This window comes from Carassius gibelio, chromosome A7 (assembly GCF_023724105.1).
Source record: "Carassius gibelio isolate Cgi1373 ecotype wild population from Czech Republic chromosome A7, carGib1.2-hapl.c, whole genome shotgun sequence".
Lineage (NCBI taxonomy): Eukaryota > Metazoa > Chordata > Actinopteri > Cypriniformes > Cyprinidae > Carassius > Carassius gibelio.
Window position 1 is genome coordinate 17,938,053 of NC_068377.1, and position 19,131 is coordinate 17,957,183.

The 19,131-nt window shown below is 41.5% G+C and overlaps 3 protein-coding genes across 10 annotated transcripts; 2 read left to right on the plus strand and 1 right to left on the minus strand.

The window, feature by feature from the left end:
- Positions 1–205: 205 nt before the first annotated feature.
- LOC128016704 (uncharacterized) lies at positions 206–5,144 on the plus strand. 3 transcript variants are annotated; one of them, XR_008184260.1, is made up of 3 exons: positions 206–480; positions 2,680–2,807; positions 4,660–5,144. XR_008184260.1 is itself a non-coding variant. In XM_052601394.1 (2 exons), the coding sequence occupies exons 1-2, from the start codon at positions 1,890–1,892 to the stop codon at positions 4,702–4,704; spliced, it is 963 nt and encodes a 320-aa protein (XP_052457354.1). In that variant the 5' UTR covers positions 1,559–1,889; the 3' UTR covers positions 4,705–5,144. The 3 variants fall into 3 exon arrangements, 1 of the variants encoding a protein (XP_052457354.1); XR_008184259.1 differs by lacking the exon at positions 206–480 and adding an exon at positions 547–887; XM_052601394.1 differs by lacking the exon at positions 206–480 and having other exon boundaries at positions 1,559–2,807.
- A 54-nt stretch (positions 5,145–5,198) lies between these two features.
- LOC128016705 (uncharacterized) lies at positions 5,199–7,718 on the plus strand. The gene is made up of 4 exons (XM_052601395.1): positions 5,199–5,608; positions 5,762–5,920; positions 6,040–6,132; positions 6,925–7,718. The coding sequence occupies exons 1-4, from the start codon at positions 5,270–5,272 to the stop codon at positions 7,246–7,248; spliced, it is 915 nt and encodes a 304-aa protein (XP_052457355.1). The 5' UTR covers positions 5,199–5,269; the 3' UTR covers positions 7,249–7,718.
- Positions 7,719–14,615: 6,897 nt separating this feature from the next.
- LOC128016706 (uncharacterized) lies at positions 14,616–18,925 on the minus strand. Of its 6 annotated transcripts, none has more exons than XM_052601402.1 (4): positions 18,718–18,924; positions 16,157–16,637; positions 16,029–16,057; positions 14,616–15,953 (listed from the first exon to the last, which is right to left on the minus strand). In XM_052601402.1, exons 2-4 carry the CDS (start codon positions 16,629–16,631, stop codon positions 14,721–14,723), a joined length of 1,737 nt encoding a protein of 578 aa, XP_052457362.1. In that variant the 5' UTR covers positions 16,632–16,637; positions 18,718–18,924; the 3' UTR covers positions 14,616–14,720. The 6 variants fall into 6 exon arrangements, with proteins under 6 accessions (XP_052457362.1, XP_052457361.1, XP_052457360.1 ...); XM_052601401.1 differs by having other exon boundaries at positions 14,616–15,968; XM_052601400.1 differs by having other exon boundaries at positions 14,616–16,057; positions 18,718–18,925.
- Positions 18,926–19,131: the final 206 nt, after the last annotated feature.

Here is a 19,131-nt window from a genome sequence, read left to right on the forward strand (position 1 = left end):
GCATAGTAATAATAATAATAATGATGAATGATGAAATTATTATTTTTTTAGTAAATGCCCTACAATTATTTATATATATATATATATATATATATATATATATATATATATATATACATACATACATACACACACACACACACACACACGTGTGCGTGTGTATGCATTTATTTATAGGTTCTGAATCTTTTTTTTTCTTCACACTATATAAAATAACTGGGAAGATTAAAGCTTATTTGCAAGCCCATCAGCTGCTAATGCTTCACAGTCTATTATATTTTTATTTATAGAGCTTGATATAGTTACTGGCCGTTGGGTAAGTTTCAGCATAAGACAAAACTACTCTTCTAATCAGCTACTTTAATCTCTTAAATGCATTTTCGAATCGCGCATGCGCAATGGGACGGTTTGTGTTAAGACGACGACGACGACGAAGAAGAAGAACTTCAGCTCGTGTTCTGGATGAGGCAGCAAAACTAGGTATGCTCTTGAACAACCATTTATAAACCTTGATGTCATTGTATTGTGTATAAACACACACACACACACACACACACACACGTGTGCGTGTGCATGCATTTATTTATAGATTCTGAACCTTTTTTCCTTCACGCCATAAAATAACTGGGAAGATTAAAGCTTATTTGCAAGCCCATCAGCTGCTGCTGTTTCACAGTCTATTCTATTTTTTTTATTAACAGAGCTTGATATAGTTACTGGCCGTTGGGTAAGTTTCAGCATAAGACAAAACAACTCTTCTATTAGTCTACTTTAATTTCTTAAAAGCGTTTTCGTCTCGCGCATGCGCAATGGGATGGTGCGTGTTTGAAGAAGACGACGTTGACGAAGAATTTACGCTCGTGTTCGGGATGAGGCAGTAAAGTTAGGTATTCTCTTGAATGAATACTTATAAATCTTAATGCATTTCATATAAAAACTCAAATTTAATTTGCTCATTGTACAGTAAGAGGAAAAGGCACACTAAAGTAGTTTTATGTTGAATGAGACCAGTGGCTTTTACTAGTTTGCAAAAACCGTTTTTTACTGAACACTGTTTTTATGTAGCGTTACAGTTTATAAGCTGTTTTAATCGGTAATAAGTTCGGGGTTTATTAAGATGTAAAAACCTGTGCGGCCTTAACGAAACAATTTTCTAGAACGTTCGATGCTCACGTGTCGTTCACATGGAAATTAACAACACGATAAATTAAGATGTCGTAACTAACAAGCAATTACTACCTTATTTTGTCTTTTTATTTTGTGTATGCTCATTTTTGTGACTTAAATTCATGCAGTGGACGTGCAAGTTCTGCTTGTTTTCGTGTGAAAAGAGGGCTCCGCTGTTGAAACACTACAGATTAAAACATGGAAGCTACTCTAGAAGTACTCCGATTCCATGTCTCTACACAGATTGTCTTTGTTCATTTAAATCATTTAATGCACTAAAGGTGCACTTAACAAAAAATCATTCACATCAAGCACACGGTAGCCAATCCAGTCCATGTGATAACATCCCTTTGATATTTAACTGCCCACTTTGCAGTTTTGAGGAGCCCTGCACAAAGTCAATTTTTTTTTCTCATTTACGGCAGCATCTAAAAAATCATGAAACAGTGCAGTGTCCATACAACAATTGCAATTTTGAGAGCAATGTCTACTCTACATTTAATTCACATATATGTAGAGATCATGGAGCACATGATCAAAGACAATTGAAATCTGAGGTTCTCTTGCACATTGCTTCTCACAGTGTAGATAATGTGCAACAAGAAGAGCCTTTGAGCCCTGATCCTGTAGATGAACATTTGGAGGAAAATGATATAGAGAATGAAAACCTTGATCAATTGCATCATCAATTGGAGCACAATTTAGCCTCACTATTTCTTAAAATGCAGGCAATTTTGCATGTTTCTGATTCGGCTGCACAGGAAATAATTCAACAAATAAATCAAATTTTACTTTTTTCAGAACCCCTTGTCTATCATGCAATTCAGCAAATTCTCCTTGAACATGGACTGAGTGGCTGTGATTCATTAGTGAGAAAAATTGTGAATGCAGTAAAAGAAAGTAACCCAATCTTGACAATGACCAAAGATGGCGAGCCTCTTTCCACAATAAGCAGAAGAGCATCATATTTTCAGAGGGAATTTCCGATTGTCATGCCAATTGAATACAAGCTTGATGCACACTCAGTCTCTTATGTGCCAATTCTGCAAATGTTGCAGAAAATTCTAAACAGGCCAGACATTCTAAATAGGGTCCTTTGCAATGATCGATCAGTTAATGAATTCAAGACTTACCGAGATGGCACCCACTATCAAGAAAATGACTTTTTCAACACTGAGACCTTCAGGATTGTTCTGGGTCTTTATGTTGATGAATTTGAGCTGGCCAATCCCCTTGGCACTTCTAGAAAAAAACACAAACTGTTCGCTCTCTATTGGGTTCTAGCTAATCTTCCCTCAAAAGATCGTTCATTACTTCAGTCAATTCAGCTAGCAATTTTATGCAGAGCTACTGCAGTAAAACAACATGGTTACACAGACATCTTGCGACCACTTGTTCAGGACCTTGAAACTCTTGAAAAGCATGGTGTATACATTGAACAGTTAGGAGAATGTGTGAAAGGAAGTGTACTTTTTGTGTCATCTGATAATCTAGGTGCTCATTCTTTCGCAGGACTACAGGAGAGTTTCACTGTTGAGCACCCTTGTCGGTTCTGCTTGGCAACGAGGAGTGAAATCCAGGAGAAGGAGGTCCGGTCGGGAGCATTTGAACTGAGAACCAAGCAGGAGCATGACAGGCATGTGGCTGAAGTGTTACACGATGCGAGTTTGGTAAAGCAATATGGTGTAAAAGGTGGCTGTGTTTTAAGTGAAGGGTTGGAACATTTTCACACAGTTGGTGGTTTTCCACCTGACCTAATGCATGACCTTATGGAGGGTGTCATCCCTATTGAAATGTCCTTGTGCATTAATGATTTGGTCTCAAGGAAATTAATCTCTCTTGAATCCCTGAATCAAGCTATCAAGCAGTTTCCTTACAAATTCTCAGACAAAGTTGATCAGCCTCAAATCATCCCAGGCACATTTGCCTCAAAAGGTACCATTGGGGGTAATGCACATGAGAATTGGGCGCTTATTAGACTTCTGCCCCTCATGGTTGGCTTTGATATCCCTGAGAATGATAAAACATGGGAAATTGTGTTGCTTCTGAAAGATATGTTAGAAATGACGTTGGCATTCAAGTTCACTGAGGATTCTCTTGATTTTCTTGATGCAAAGATCTCGGAACACAGACATTTGCTTTTAACAGTCTTTCCTCATTTCAAATTGCGCCCTAAACACCACTATATTGAGCACTATCCGCAGCTCATAAGAACATATGGGCCACTAAGAGATATGTGGACGATGCGATTTGAGGGAAAACATAAAGTGTTCAAGCAGGTAATCCGTGACACCAAAAACTTTAAAAATGTTCCACAAACTTTGGCTGTTCGCCATCAAAGACTGCTGGCTTACTACATTGACTCCCCCTCCTTTCTCAAGCCACCCATACAGACAGATAAGATGATGGGTACTTTGATGTCAACTTTCCCTCAGAACATTCAGGAATTCCTGAGAGACAAATATGCAGTTCAGAACACTGTCCTCGCAGCATCATCTGTGAGCATTGATGGAATCAAGTACAATCCAGATATGGTTGTATCTGTTGGTACTTGCTCAGGCCTACCTGATTTCAGACAGATTTTCAAAATTCTTGTCATCAACAGTGATGTTCTGTTTGTGTGTAAAGATCTGACATGTTGGTACATTGAGCACCTGCGTTCTTTTGAACTGTGCAGTCCTGTGCTATCACTGTCAATTACCAAACCCTCGGATCTAAATGACCCATTTCCTTTGCCAGCCTATACACTTCGGGGCAGGACCTATGTTACGCTCAAACATTATATCATATGCTGAATGAATGACAATTCAGGTTTTAAAGGGACTTCAGAAATTCTGCAAATTATCATTATTTAGTCTCATTCTTATTCTGTAGACAAAAATTATTTTTGAAAAGATTTCTGACTGCTCTTGTCTATGTCAGAAGATCGCAGGCATAGCTTCAGGAGCACACAAAAGCATACATAATTTCATTAAACTAGGTGTTCAAATAGTAGATCAATAGGTTTGGTGAGAAACAAACTGAAATGTTATTTATTATTTTCTTTAAATTGTCACATCGTGCATGTACTCGAGAGAGTAGCGGTTAGCTTAAATGCTGTCCTGTGTGAAGGGTTTCTCCTTTGCACAGTTTTTTTCAAGATTTATAAATAATTTGAAAGAAAAAAAACTGTATATCAATCTTGAACAAATTCTCCTGTGCAAATGAGCAACCCTTCACACAGTATAGCATACACACAGGATATATACAGTTAAATGGATTATATATTGAAGTTCATTTCTCAACAAACCCAACCATTTATGCCTTAAATGCTTGAACTGTATTGCACAAGTCACATGAAATTATGAATGCCTCTGTGTACATTACATTTTAAACAAGGATGAGTGAAACTTTTTGAATCATATTTTTGCAAAGGATGGGTTTAGAATGATGAAATTGGGGTGAGCAGTCCCTTTAAGAAAACTAACTCAATTCTTTAACCTTTGTAGAGAGACCAAGTATGGAGACAACAACTGTACTCCGAGTTATAATTTGTGACAACGACATCCGAAAAATTGTACTTCCTGTGAAACCACAGACAGTTGACTCACTGTTGGAACAACTTGAAGAAAAGCTGGGACTTCAGTACAAGTTCGCACTTCAGTTTGAGGATCCAGACTTCAACAATTCCCTCGTGAATCTTACCAACATTGCTGACTTGCCAGATAAGCTTACACTGAAGATTGTCTCCCTTGTGACGTCACCAACCCCTAGCACAGCTGACACTGAAGTCCTATCTGTGGCTTCTGATCATCCACGCCATTGTCTACGGACTGCATGGCCAGAAACTTTCGAGATCCCTACTTTTCCTGTTGACGTTGAGTATAGATTACGTCAGGGAAATCTACAGTACATGCGAGATCAAACATACCTACAATTGTCAGGAGAGCTTAAGCATGAGATTCTCGAAAAACTCTCAGAAACTATATACAGTTACAAAGCTTATCCAGATAAGGAAGACTTCGAGGCTGTTGCTACTGCTTTGATACAAAAACACCCTTGCCTTACCCAGCCTGGCTCATCTAAGGGGTGGAATGGGTGGTATGATAGCCTTAGGTGGAAAATGGGCAATTACCGCTCAAAACTGCGTCGAGCTGGATGCTTGGAGGTATCCATAAATGGTGGGAAAAGAAGAGGACTGCAGCCTCAGAGAAACATCAAAAGACCCAAGAGGTTTGAAATCAATTTTCTACCGAACTTCCCTGATGGTGAAGATGAAGCCAGCATGGAGTCCAAAAGGAAAGAGATGGTGGAAGAAATGAAGAAACGTCGTCTTAACGTTGCACTGATAGCCCGGAACATGAATTCTACATTTGCCTTGCGTAGAAAGGAATTGATAGAGAAGGAGCCTGCTGTGAAGAATACAGTGGAAAGGTGGCCAGCCCTCTTCACACAGAGTCAGGTGAGTCTTAATTGTTTTCCTATGTCATTTCATCTTGAACATTTTCAAAGCAAATTTATCATTAACCAGTTTTGGTGTTAATTCATACTTGGACATTTCAGTGAAAAGTGATTGCTTAATGTCAGTTTGTCCTACTTCTTTTTTTTTTTTTAGATCATGGCAGAGTTTAATCGTATATCTGGCAAAAACCTGCAAGCTGAATTCTTTCAAGAACTGGACAGATTTACTCCACGTTTCATCGATATCTTCAGGGCTAAAGGTGGAGACATTGGTTCCAAACTTAAGAAGATTCTGCAGCAGATTGAAAATGACGTAAGCTCCTCGACTTATTACAATTCTTTTTCGAAAGCAAAACAAATGTTGCTTTTGCTGTTGTTTTTTGCTCTGTGTTGTGTAAGCGCTATTCAAGATACATTTTTATAACTTTGCAGAAATCGAACATCAATGCGGGACGAACAGCCGTTCTTCAAGGCCTACCACTCCTCCTCGGAGAGGACCCCTCCGATTTTTACAAGACATGTTTTGTAAGTATTTTCTTCTCTGATGATTCTTATTTAACAGGCAAACTGTTCTTCAAACAGTTTTGATATCTAGAAAGAAGAGTTATGAAGGCAAGAAAAACAGTGAGGATACTGAAACAAGGAAAGGGATAGAGAAAAGAAAGTGAAAGATAAATAAAAAAAATTAGGGAAAAAGACAGTATAAGAAGATTTTATATTGCATAAATGAATAAAAAAAACATTTCTAAGAAAGACAATAGATTATTTTGATAGTTTTAATTAATATAGCTGGCCTTTAGTTTGTCTTTTCATGCAGCTGTTTGATGTATGTATTCCCCCCTGCATCCACTCCTGTGTCCTGTTTGAAAAGGCCTTTACATTTAGAAATACCATGTTATAAGTTTAGTTTTACATTTTAATGAGAGTATGTGCTCTTAAAGGGATAGTTCACCGCAGAAAAAATTGTCATTTACTTACCCTTATGTTGTTCCAAACCTGTATGAGTTTCTTTCTTCTAGCTGAACACAAAAGATATTTCGAAGAATGTCAGTAATCAAACAGTTGAGAGTAGAATTTAATTGACTTCCATAGTATTTTTCCTATTATGGAAGTCAATGTCTACTCTCAACTGTCTGTTTACCAACATTCATCAAAATATCTTCTTTTCAGTTCAACAGAAGAAAGAAACTCATGCAGGTTTAGAACAACTTGAGGGTGAGTAAATGAGACAATTTTCATTTTGGGGTGAACTTTGCCTTTAAAAGATGTTTTGTGGCTTTCTTTGACCTAATTTTTGTTATGTTTTCCCATTTTTAGGACTGTGATGACAATGAAGACATGTCGGACGTTGAAATCGGTATTCTGACAGTGATTCCAGAGGACTCTGCAACTGTACCCTACTCCCTGCATCTTGGTGCCACAACAACGGCAATCATTTTGGAAGGTACAGTGGTTGTGGATGATCTTGAAAATCTTCCACAAGCAACGTGTCTGCTCTTTGGACTAATTTATGCTCTAAACTTAGAGTATCCTGCAGCACTGAAATGCACATTCGACTTCATACAAAGAGTGATTTTGTCCCTTGGCCACAAGTCACTCAAACCTAAAATCCAATCACTGAAAAATCGCCTGATGCAGTAATAGATCATAGCCATGATGCTAGTTTGAGTGAATAGAAGCTGTCTTTAAGAAAACTAAAGAAATTGTTCAGTACTGTTTTACAGATACTTCAGTTTTTTCAATTGTTGAAAATGAAAAAATAAAAATCCACATTTAAGAGGATGTTTTGAAAAATTTCAAGTTTACTTGTTTGGTTTTAGAATAGTTTTAATATAAGAGAACTGTAGTAGGAAGGTGTTCTGTACTAAACTTGTAACATACTTGCAAGCTCTGCTTTTGAACACTTTGTAAAGATGTTAAAAACAAAGAGACATTCATCCTTTTAATTGTCTTTTTATTTCTTGAGTGCAGTATGTGCTTTTTTTTTTCTAAAATGTTGCTGGCGGGCAGTTGACGGGCATGCCTTAAGTAATGTTTTAAAATGAATACTGTTTTATAGAGCAAATAAAGTGTTCTAGTGTTGTGCCAAATCTGTTGTCTGTCTTTGCATTCTCAACTTAGAATTTTGAGTACAACTTGCTTGAGAAATTTAAGGCAATCAGTTTCCACACATTCGTCTAGTAAAATGAACAAGCCGACATGTTAGAAGAACTGTTTTGTTTAAGTTCTGCTTACAAATCTCAACTTAAATCTGTAAGTTACCTAAACTTTTGAATTTGAGTTACTTGTACTCAAGTTTTATGGTACCCTCTACAAATACACAAGTTAACTCTACAAAGTAGTAGAGAGTAGTATCAACTAAAAAATTATGACCTAATTTACTTGAGAATTTTGAGGCAATCAGTTTCCACAGCTTTTCTAAGTAAAGTCAACTTATTACTTTTTACAGTGTACTGCCAGTACCAGGTACGTAAAAGCAGATGATGAATATATGCCTACTTAAGATTCACAAATACCAAAACAACAGTTTTTTCTAAATTCAAAGAACACAAAGAACAGATTTGTGCTCTCGTGGATACTGGTCTTGCTATGCTTCCTTGGAAGGATGAACTCGGGAGGATGCGAGAACACACACTTGAGAATTGGAATTGAACTTCAGGGGTTAATGATGACGTAAAACTAGAACACAAGGATGCAAGATCGCTAAAGAATGCATACTGAGAAACAGCCAACGTTTCTACAACAGAAACAAGCACCGTGACATGACAAAAGCAAATGGGACCCACTGATGCTGTGAATATGGCGCCACGTAACACAAATTCATGAAAATAAACTGATGCCCTGTTCTACTACTGATGAACTCCAAAATAAATTAATTTTTCTCCACAAAAGGGCGACCACTGCCCTAAAAGAAACCAGGTCCACAGTGAAGTGCAGCGGTGGAGGTGTGGCTCAGCGAGGTCTGCGACGGGAGAGAGAGCGAAGAGACGAGCGGTGGTAAGTGGTTCAAGTGAGAAACAAGTAACACCTGGTTCTCGTTATATTGATTGGCGTGGGGAAACGCTATTTAAGCCGCCCGAGGATCGGCAGAGAGTGAGAGACCTGAGGATTCGGGGAAGGACGCAGCAGCAGCCGGAACGTTGCAGCACGTGAGTGAATCCTTAGCGGCGAGTTAATGTGTTGCGCATGTGACGCGACTTTGTTTTATGATTTTGTTTTTGTGTTTGAGAAATAATAAATCTTCCTCGACTCTCAGTACGCCGACCCTGGTCTCCTTCCTTCACCCACAAAGAGAACGTGAACTGTATTACACTGGTGCCGCAACTCGGGAAGGAAGGAGAAACACACCGCCATGCAGACCCCGTCAGGCCCATTGGGTTCGCCATTTGCGGACATCATCACGTCGCTCACGGGCCTGCATCAGGAGCAACATCAAGCCCTGCTGGACCTGCGGGCCGACCACGACCGCTGATTCCAGGCTATGATGCAGGCCCAGCAGGAGGACCGCGAGCTGTTCCTGAGCTTGCTGGACGGGGGGGTTCGGGTGAGCCCGACTTCCCCTAGTGCAGCCCCAGCCGCTCTCCCATGCCTCTGACGAAGATGGGACCCACGGATGATCCGGAGGCGTTCCTAGACCTGTTCGAAAGGCATGTGGGTGGCCATTGGACAGCTGGCCAGTCCGCATCATCCTGCTGCTGTCAAGGGAGGCCCAGAAAGCAGCGCAACAACTGCCCGTCCCGAAATTCCTGGTGTATGCCGATCTGAGATGAGCTATACTCCAGAGGGTCGGCTTTAGCCCCGAACAGCACCGTCAGCGCTTCTGGTCATTGGAATTGACCGAAGCAGGCTGGCCCTTTGTCTTGGCGGAGGATCAGCTGGCGGCATGTTCCGGGGTCGGCGAACCCCTTCCATTTGTCTCTCTCTCTCTCTCTCTTCCCCTACCTCACTCTTGTCCCCTTCCCCAAAACCCGTTCCTTTCCCCAGGAGTCGGTTTGCTGGGAGGGGGGCGAGGAACCTCCTGTTGCTTCCCCACCCCAAACACTGGACCCACTTCCGGCCACTAGGGCGGCGGGGAGGCCTGGGCCGGCCTGTTGGCGTTGCGGGGATCTGGGCCATTTCGTGGATAGGTGCCCGCTGATGGAGGTGGGGACGTTGGTCCGGATCCCGGACGACCCGCAGGCTGCCCCCAATCAAGCCGGGTTGTACCAAATACCAGTGAGTATAAAGGGGGGTAGCCATCGGGCTTTGGTGGATTCAGGTTGTAACCAGACCTCCATTCATCAAAGCCTTATACAATCGGGGGCATTGGATATGGGCCACATGGTTAAAGTGAGGTGTGTGCACAGGGATATCGTGGAATACCCCGTAAAGGCCATAGCTATCAAATTTAGGGGTCAAAAACATTATGTAGAGGTGGCCGTTAGTCCGCGCCTCCGGCACCCACTAATTTTAGGGACCAATTAGCCAGGATTCGAACAATTACTGTGGTGTTTAACAGTGGGTGCCTCTGGGAATAATAATCGGCAGGACAGGGGAGCGTTTGCTCAGGTGGGAGAATCTGTGCCAGGACCCAGTGGGACGGTCTCAGGGGAACTGAGCGGCTTGGCGAGGCTGACCCTTTCCAGTTGCGATGACTTTCCCCTGGAACAGTCCCAGGATGAAACCCTCAAACATGCGTTCCAACAGGTCCGGGCCATAGATGGACAGGTCCTCCATCCTGACTGTGCGCTCTCTTATCCATATTTTGCCATTATCAAAGACCGGTTGTATGGAGTGACCCATGACACTCAAACAAAGGAGGATACAACCCAGTTGTTAGTACCTCGGAGCCGTCGGGAAATGCTTTTCCAGGCGGCGCATTGTAACCCTATGGCAGGGCATTTGGGAATGACAGCGACACTAAATCGCCTAATGACCCTTTTTTTTTTTTGGCCGGGCATTCACGAGAATGTGCGTAGATGGTGTGCATCGTGTCTTGAATGCCAGTTGGTAAACCCACCGGCCACCCCAAAAGCGCCGTTGCACCCTCTTCCTCTAGTGCAGGTCTCCTTTGAACGAATTGGGATGGACCTCATCGGGCCATTAGAGCGATCGGTACGCGGACATTGGTTTGCGCTAGTCATAGTCGATTACGCAACCTGATATTACGAAGCAGTGGCGCTCCGCAACATCTCGGCAAAGAGTGTGGCGGACACCCTGTTTCATTTAATCTCCCACGTGGGAATCCCACAAGAGATTCTCACGGACCAGGGCACCACGTTTATGTCACACACGTTACGCGAATTGTATGAATTATTGGGCATTAAAGCGGTACGTACCAGCGTCTATCACCCACAAACGGACGGTCTGGTCGAACGCTTTAATCGCATCTTGAAAACGATGATTTGTAAATTCGTACAAGATGACGCGAAAAATTGGGACAGATGGCTGGAACCCCTCTTATTCACTGTGCGCGACGTCCCCCATGTCTCCACAGGGTTTTCCCCCTTCGAGCTTCATTACTGACACCAGCCCCGAGGGTTGTTGGACGTCCTGAAAGAAACTTGGGAGGACGGACGCTGGGAGAGTAAAAACTAAATTCAATGTGTCATGGACCTGAGGGCAATCATCATGTCTGTATCCCCACCAAAAGTTTGCCATATTACCTTATAACCACTGCCTAGATTGTTGATTTTACTTTCTATAATGCCTTCAAAGAGGAGCGTAACATCAAACACAATCAGTTTGGATCACTGTGCTGTTCAGGGGAAAATGAGCTTTGTTTAGCACATGGATTATTTTTACTTCTTCCTCTGTTTAATGGTTTAGAAAGATTAAGTGTCAGGGTATAAAATACTCTCTCCCCTGTTGGCTGAGGGGAGAAAGACGAGAGGAAGGGGGTTGGGTAGCACGACAAAGACACATCTTCCCCCATAGAGACTCCATGCTGGGGCTGTCACCAGCTCACACACATGCAGAACCCCCACTCTTGCACTGTCTTGCCTTTCCTCACCTCTCAAATGTGCAATTAGCTGGGTCTGTTACAAAAGTGTGCTGCAAAGCTTGAAAAAACAGCAGGCCTGGTCTCTCACAATAGAGGGGAAAGGGTAAGGAGGCAGACCCAGACCTCTCGGTGGCCATTAAACTAACTCGTGGATCAATACTGGCTGTAAGTATGACTGAACTCAGGCTGAAAGCCTTCTGCAGACCAGCATAATGACAGCCTTAAAGAGCAGCTGCACAGATGGGCAGAGCATTGCCAGGCCATGAATCACAAAAGGAGTGAGAAGAGAGGAGTAGTAAAAACAAAGGGAATCCCCCTTGGAGTTTTTCAGTATTTTTTTTTAAACACTGTTCTTTCAAGAACTGAAGTCCCTTGTGTAAGACAATTAGTCATTTTCTCCAATGTACACTGCTGCAATAGTCTCGTGACCTGGACCACAGTCAATCGCTGACTTTCTGTAAGGATCAACGAGCCTATTTGTGGTCATGTGATATGGATTTACTAAGAAACCACACATTTTTGTCAACTTCTGGATACTGACTTTTGTTTGCATTTTTCTTTCTATTTTTCTTCCTCCCTTTCACAATTTTATCATAGCTCAAATCATTGTAATGGGCATTTCCACCAGAATTACATTGCAAAAATTTAACAACAGACAAAATTAATAAAAAAAATGTAAATAATAATAATAAACAAATATATTAAAATGTAAGTACATATTTGGTGTTGCAGTATTGTGATCTCCCTGATCACAACCTCAAAACCAGTGTGACCAGATCAACACAAACAATCAAGACATACACAGTTGAATCATTAAAAAAAATATGCATTTAAAAGAGATCTGAATAGGGTGACTTTCTGTAAATGCAGGCATCAAATAATGTTGAAATAACCTAAAACTTTTATTACATGTGCCAGATTTGATCTATACCATTCTTTGGAATGTTTTATACAAGGAAGGGGATTTTATATTAAGGGGAGTGAAAGTGGATGATCAAATGTCTTCATGAGTATAAAGAGACAGGAAAGCACGTTGAGTTTGTGCCAAGGCACCAGTATAGAACACATAGTGCTGGTGTATTCAAGCACTGCAGCTGCGGCTGCACAACTATGCACTGTGTAGAGAGCCTTTAAATCAAGATGCAAGCAGGGCCTCTCATCTGTTGTGCATGAAAGCTAAGGAAAAGAGAGGAAGAACACGAGAGGAAAGGGAGCAAGAAAGAGAGAGAGAGAGAGAGAGAGAGCGCTGAAGGAAGGAAGGAAACTTGCTCCCCAGTCACAAGATGGGATGAAACTGGATACCTTGTATAGAACATTCTTTACACTGGACCTCTCCCCTTAAATTAGACCGTATAGCGCAAGATATCAAGACCTTTTTCACTTTCAACAACAACAATTCTGGAAAACTACTGAAAAGTTTTTCTCAAAATATCTTTGATCGACAAGAGGATGAGTAGCCTCAATTACAAAATGATTTTCATTTGGGGGATACTATAGCCCTTTAAATGTGTAATGCTACTGTATAATATTTAAATAGCAGTATATAGAAAGTGGTTCACAAACCGCCCCAGCTTAAGAGAACATTCCTTTTATAAATCTGTATGCGTAGTTTTTTTTTTTTTAAAGAAACCCAAGAATTCAGGCTTGGTATGTGGAGGAGCTCATTATGGTGCAAGTGGAGGGTACTTGGGTACCTTCAGATATTTTCTTTTCTTTTAGAGAGTATGTGAGAGGAGCATGTTTGAGGTATTTGTTTTTTGAGGTTATTGAGATCTTTGTGTTCCATGTTTCTAATTCGTAGATGTGTCCTTTCTGGGTTATGTAAGTATATGTGTATGTGTAAAAATGTCTGAAGGCATTATCTTTTTTTTTTTCATGGCCAATCTCTCCCCCGCTACACTGTTTCAGAGCTCTTCCTTTCTAGCAAGAGACCTTCCCCAGTCCTGTTTCCCCACTGCAGTCTGCTGTATTGAACAACATCACCCTCTTGTTATCCTGGAACCTCTTTCCCCCCTGTGAAGAATTTAAAATTCTTTCCCCTGTTCTATCACAACCTGATTTCTGAGTTAAGCCTTTGAACAGACATTTGCATTCATGGCCATGTTCCATGTTACTTAAAACAACATGTCTGATGCCCAGCGCCACAGAACAAATTTACAAAGTCAATGACTCGTAAATTTGGTGACCTGCAAGTTGGTTCTCTACTATCACACAAAATGGCTAAAAACAGGCCTTGAATGTAACTGTTGCTAACCCAGATTACAGTATTCTTATATTAATTCAGAGCCAACATGCTAAGCACTTGCATTGAAACTAAATGGGTCTGTATCATACACTTATTTGAAATACTCTTTTAAGTAAAAAAACAAAAACAAAAAAAAACCTTTCCACACTTGCCTCCACTTAGTGCAACAGCGCAAAAAAATAAAAATAAATAAATAACCATTTTTAAGGTATAACAGTGTTTTATTTTATTTTCCAAGCCATTAAGTTGAAATGAACATTCCCCACTGATTATACCAACATGAAAAGTTCAAAATGCTTCATCCTCAAATCTCAGTTTACAGAAATGTGGTCTAAATTAGATTAGGTACTATTAAATGCTAATCCAATGAACCATTTCAATATGGATCAGTCTCACACACAAAATTTGATTCTGTTCATTCATTTTTACCATTGTTACTGTCCAGCATTTCTGTTCTGCCATCTTAATGTACTTTTTTCTAATTCTGTTCACGTCTAATCATCATTTCTGTGGCTTACATATTCAACCAAGCCTGTAAGCTCACCCTCTGCAATGACAGCAGGACACCGACCACAAAGACTTCAAAGACCATGCGCTCTCTTTTTCTCTGTCTCTCGCTCTCTCAGTCTCTCCCTCCCATTTCCTTTAAGGCTTTTCCCCACACTGTTTCATTCTTTGTTTCTCACACTCTTAGCTCTTGGGTGGTTGTATTTATTTTTTTGGTTAACCAGAAATTCTTTTGCCTGAGAGAACCAACAGGCATTTTTCACATTTATTTTTCAAAAAGCCTGTGTTGTCAGGCGATTGTTTCACTTTTTTGTTTGCATCAATATGGAATTCACATTTGAAGGTGTTTTCTCAAATGAGGTCGACAGCTCAGCTGACTCACTGTGGCACTTCTACCATGTCGCCAATTGGAGCTGGACCCTGAAAGTCAGCACCCAAACTCAACTCCTTTTTCAGTTCACAGTCACTTAGCTCTTGAGGGGGTTCTTTGTCCTTCACACCATTTATACATGCCTCAACTGGGGACTCAAAGACCTCCGTAGGGGCTATGTCTGATGCTTGCTCATGGCATTCTCCATTTACCTCAGGGAGAGTCAACACAGATTCCTCTGCTGACCCAGCACTCTCACAGTCTCCATTATTCAGCTTCAGATCTGTGACAGTTGAGGCAGGTTCCTCAAGGCATAGCTCATTGGTTGAGGTTGATTCTAAGATGACGATTGCAGGAATGGACTCATCTGCACTCTTTTGTTCTGCCATAGGCTCGGGTTGTGTTGGCTCCTCTGGGGATGGCTCAGGACTTGCTTGTGTTAGTGTAACCTCAGGGGGTGGAGCAGTTTCAGATTCAGGCTCTGTGACTGGTGTGGGTTCCTCTGGCGAAGGCACAGTCATCTCAACCTCTGAACTCAATTCCTTGGAGACCGGTTCAAACACTGGGGCAGACATGGCGACTGGCTCTGGAGCTGCTGCCTCAGTAACAGTCTCTGGTTCTGGTGTAACCTCAGTGGTGTCTGTAATTTCGGTGGACAATTCACTGGTATTTTCAGCCTCCTCAACCACTTTCTCCACTGCTTTCTCTGTGACAGGTTCCACTGGCAAAGCTTCAAGTTTAGGTGACAATACAGGCTCTTCTAGCACAGGTGCAGGATCCTTGAGTGCAACTGCAGAATCCTCAGCCTCTGGGACAGTTGCATGTTCCTCAGGTGCAGCTGCAGGTGGCTCAGATCCTAGTTCCTCTGTCACAGGTATCTCTGGCGCAGCGGCTGGTTTTTCTGTTGCAGCCACAGGGTTCGCTGTCACTGGTGCCTTAGGTGCAGCTGCACATTCCTCTACTACTGGTGCAGCTGCAGGTTCTTTTGTCACTGGTTCCTCAGGTGTAGCTGAAGGGTCCTCGGCTGCTGATGCTTCTGGTGCATCTGCAAGTTCCTTGGCTGCTGATACCTCTGGTGCCACTGCTGGTATCTCTAATGCAGCTGCTGGTTCCTCTTGTGTAGCAGATGTTGCCTCTGATGCAGCTTCTGGTACCTCTGCTGCTGGTTCCTCTTGTGTAGCAGCTGTTGCCTCGGATGCAGCTGCTGGTACCTCTGCTGCTGGTACCTCTGCTGCTGGTTCCTCTGCTGCTGGTTCCTCTGCTGCTGGTTCCTCTGCTGCTGGTTCCTCTGCTGCTGGTTCCTCTGCTGCTGGTACCTCTGCTGCTGGTTCCTCTTGTGTAGCAGCTGTTGCCTCTGATGCAGCTGCTGTTGACTCTGCTACTGGTTCCTCATGTGTAGCAGCTGTTGCCTCTGGTGCAGCTGCTGGTTTATCTTGTGTAGCACCTGTTGCCTCTACTGCTGTTGCCTCTGATGCAGCTGCTGGTACCTCTGCTGCTGGTTCTTCTTGTGTAGCAGCTGTTGCCTCTACTGCTGTTGCCTCTGATGCAGATGCTGGTACCTCTGCTGCTTGTGACTCTGGTACAGCTGCTGGTTTCTCTGGAGCACTTTCTGGTTCCTTGGGTGCAGCTGTAGATGCCTCTGTTTTAGCCACTGGTTTTTCTGGTGCGGCATCATCCATCTTCACCTCTGGTTGTGCTGCTGAATGAGAGGCACACTTCTCTGCTGGTGCCTCAGACTCTACCACTGGTGGAGCTGCACTTACTGCAGCAGCCTCCTGAGGTGCAGCTTCCGACTCAGTCACAGGGGTCCCTGCCTTTTTCTCAGCTGGTTCAACTGCTGCCCCAACACTCTCCTCTTTCTTCTCCTTAGGGTCATTGACATCGTATCCCTTTTTCCGTTTGCTTAGCTTGCCTCCCATGATGTTCTGTGGGAACAGAAGAATATCTCATATAATCTACAAACACCACTGCACTTTAGCAGTATCCATTGCATTCATTCATTACACATTTTTATCAGTTCAGAAATTCACTGGGAATCAAACCCATGACCTTGCTAGTACCATTCTGTTCGGGCTACATTATGGAAAAGGTTGTTCTAAAAACTCCACTGAAAAATAACCAATATTCTTAGCACCTCATTATGGATATGAGGTTGTAAAATGTAAAATTGCACACATGGCCCATCCAGTTTCTCCTTTTTAAAGGGCGCTCACTCAATCATTTCAACCCAATGCAATCTCTGCCAAGGACTTTGAATGCAGTCCAACTTTGTTATGGAGGAGGACGTGGCTTAAGGACACACAGTGACTTGATGTGAATGTCACATTATTATTTTTAAACTTGTAAAAATTTTATTCAAGAACCCAGTCTTACATTGAGGTAACATACAAAGATTGTATAAAATGGGGGTTTGGAAGGATTTGGAAGCGAAACACAGCACTTCCTGAATCCTCAGAAAACAGATAAAACCTAGTCTATCTTAAAAACCAGCAGGTCTAGTTATGTCAAGTATTATATTATATCTGCTTTTTTTCATTATTCTCAATCTGTACACAGTTTCACTACAATCAATAAAAAAATATGTATAAACGTTATTCACTTCTCTTAACACTTTTTTTTTTATGGCTTGTTCTGGTTAGTAAAGCAGCTTGGTTTGGGGAGGTGTAAAGATATTATTCATGGGAAAGACTGATTAGACATTTGCTACTGTTGCTACTTAAATCAATAGTAACAAATAATAAATCTTAAGCCAATAGAAGCTTTTATTATACAACAATTTTTCCTATTACCAAAACATTTTTCTTGTAAATGGCAAGGAACCTAATTTGTAAACTGGAATTTGAATTAGTTTCAAATATATGTGGAATTATGGACGCATAAGGTAGATTAAATGGTTTGTTGGTGTCAATACCCTTTAAGCTGCAGCATGATGGGAGCTGTCCATAGTGCTGCACTGGGGCAAACAAAGACCGGATACACAGTCATGTCCCAGTCCAAACTGCAGTTGAGTCCACCTAACATGTGCTTTCTATATCAGCGTTACTTAAATTTTTATTACAGCCTGTCACAGCACTGTAAGCCAGTAGACTTCACAGCCTCCATTATTCCTGTAAATCTTGCTTGATGAAGTAACTCATTAATATAATGGAGTAAAGAAATTTGCAGTAGACTAATGATTGTCTGAAAGTGATGTCCTTGAAGACTAATTAAAGGAATAGTAGAAGTAGGCTATCCCATGTCTGGCAGCAGGTTACAATATCTTTTATATATATATTTTTTCATCATATTTTATGAAAACAAAAATATAGCCTATTTTATGTCTTAATGTGTTAACATACTTCTAGCGTGCACGCGCACACACACAATTGTATATATATTTTTTAACACACATCCAACACCCAAGACCCCCTCCCACCGCGCCACCCCTTTCCTCATCTCGACCAGCTCACTCCTAACGGTTGAATAACAATTATTTTTTAGCGCAAATTATTATTATTTTTTTTTTTTGCCTAGCTTATTTCGTCAAACAATGCTTTCAATAGAGAAACGTAAAAGGAAAATCGAAATTAAGGGGTTCAAGCTTTAACAGAATAAAAGCTGCCTGTAACCCGGTTTCATTAAAAAGAGAATAAATGACCTGAAATGAACGAATGCTTTTATATTTTACTTATTTTTACTTTAACACATGTTTAACCTCGGTATAGCTGCATTTAGATCAGCCACAGATTCCCATTACAACATTAAACTCACAAAGACTATAAACGTGACATTTGTAAAGTGTCATTCGGGGAAATACTTTTTTTTTCACGTTCAGTTAATGAATAATATAGATATGGGATGCTTTTGTTGTACCTTTTTAGTTTTCACGAGTGACATGAAAATAACGAGAACAAAGAACTGCTCGTGCAGTCAGCGTTCAATTATTTCTCCAGCCCCGGTAAAACGCTTTGGTTTTCCCCGTTATTCAAACAGTCACTATAAAATCGCGACTAACATTTCACTAACCTTTTTATCTGTTTCTGTGTTAATCCGTGAGTAAGAGTGCGTTGAATACACTTTCTTTTCTCCTGTAATGTGAATCAGTTCGAGGCAGTACTCTCTCCCTGAGGTCCGATCTGCGACTGGGCGTTTTTTCTCTTTTCAGTCCTCCTGTTAAACCCACGGTTTGTGAGACATCTGTCGTTATCACAGTCCCTCTTGCCCACTGCCCACAATCCATATACCCTCCCTCTCTTCTCCTCTCCTCTCCTCTCTTCTCCCTTCCCCCTCACATTGGGTGCATATTTTACTAGATTAGATTGGCTTTATAATGGCTTTTTGGGAATAATGCCCCCTTTTCTTTCACTTTTTGAAGTGATCTTTATATCAACCGTATTCATTTGACTTGTAGTTGGAAGATTTGCCTTTTTCCACCTGCCT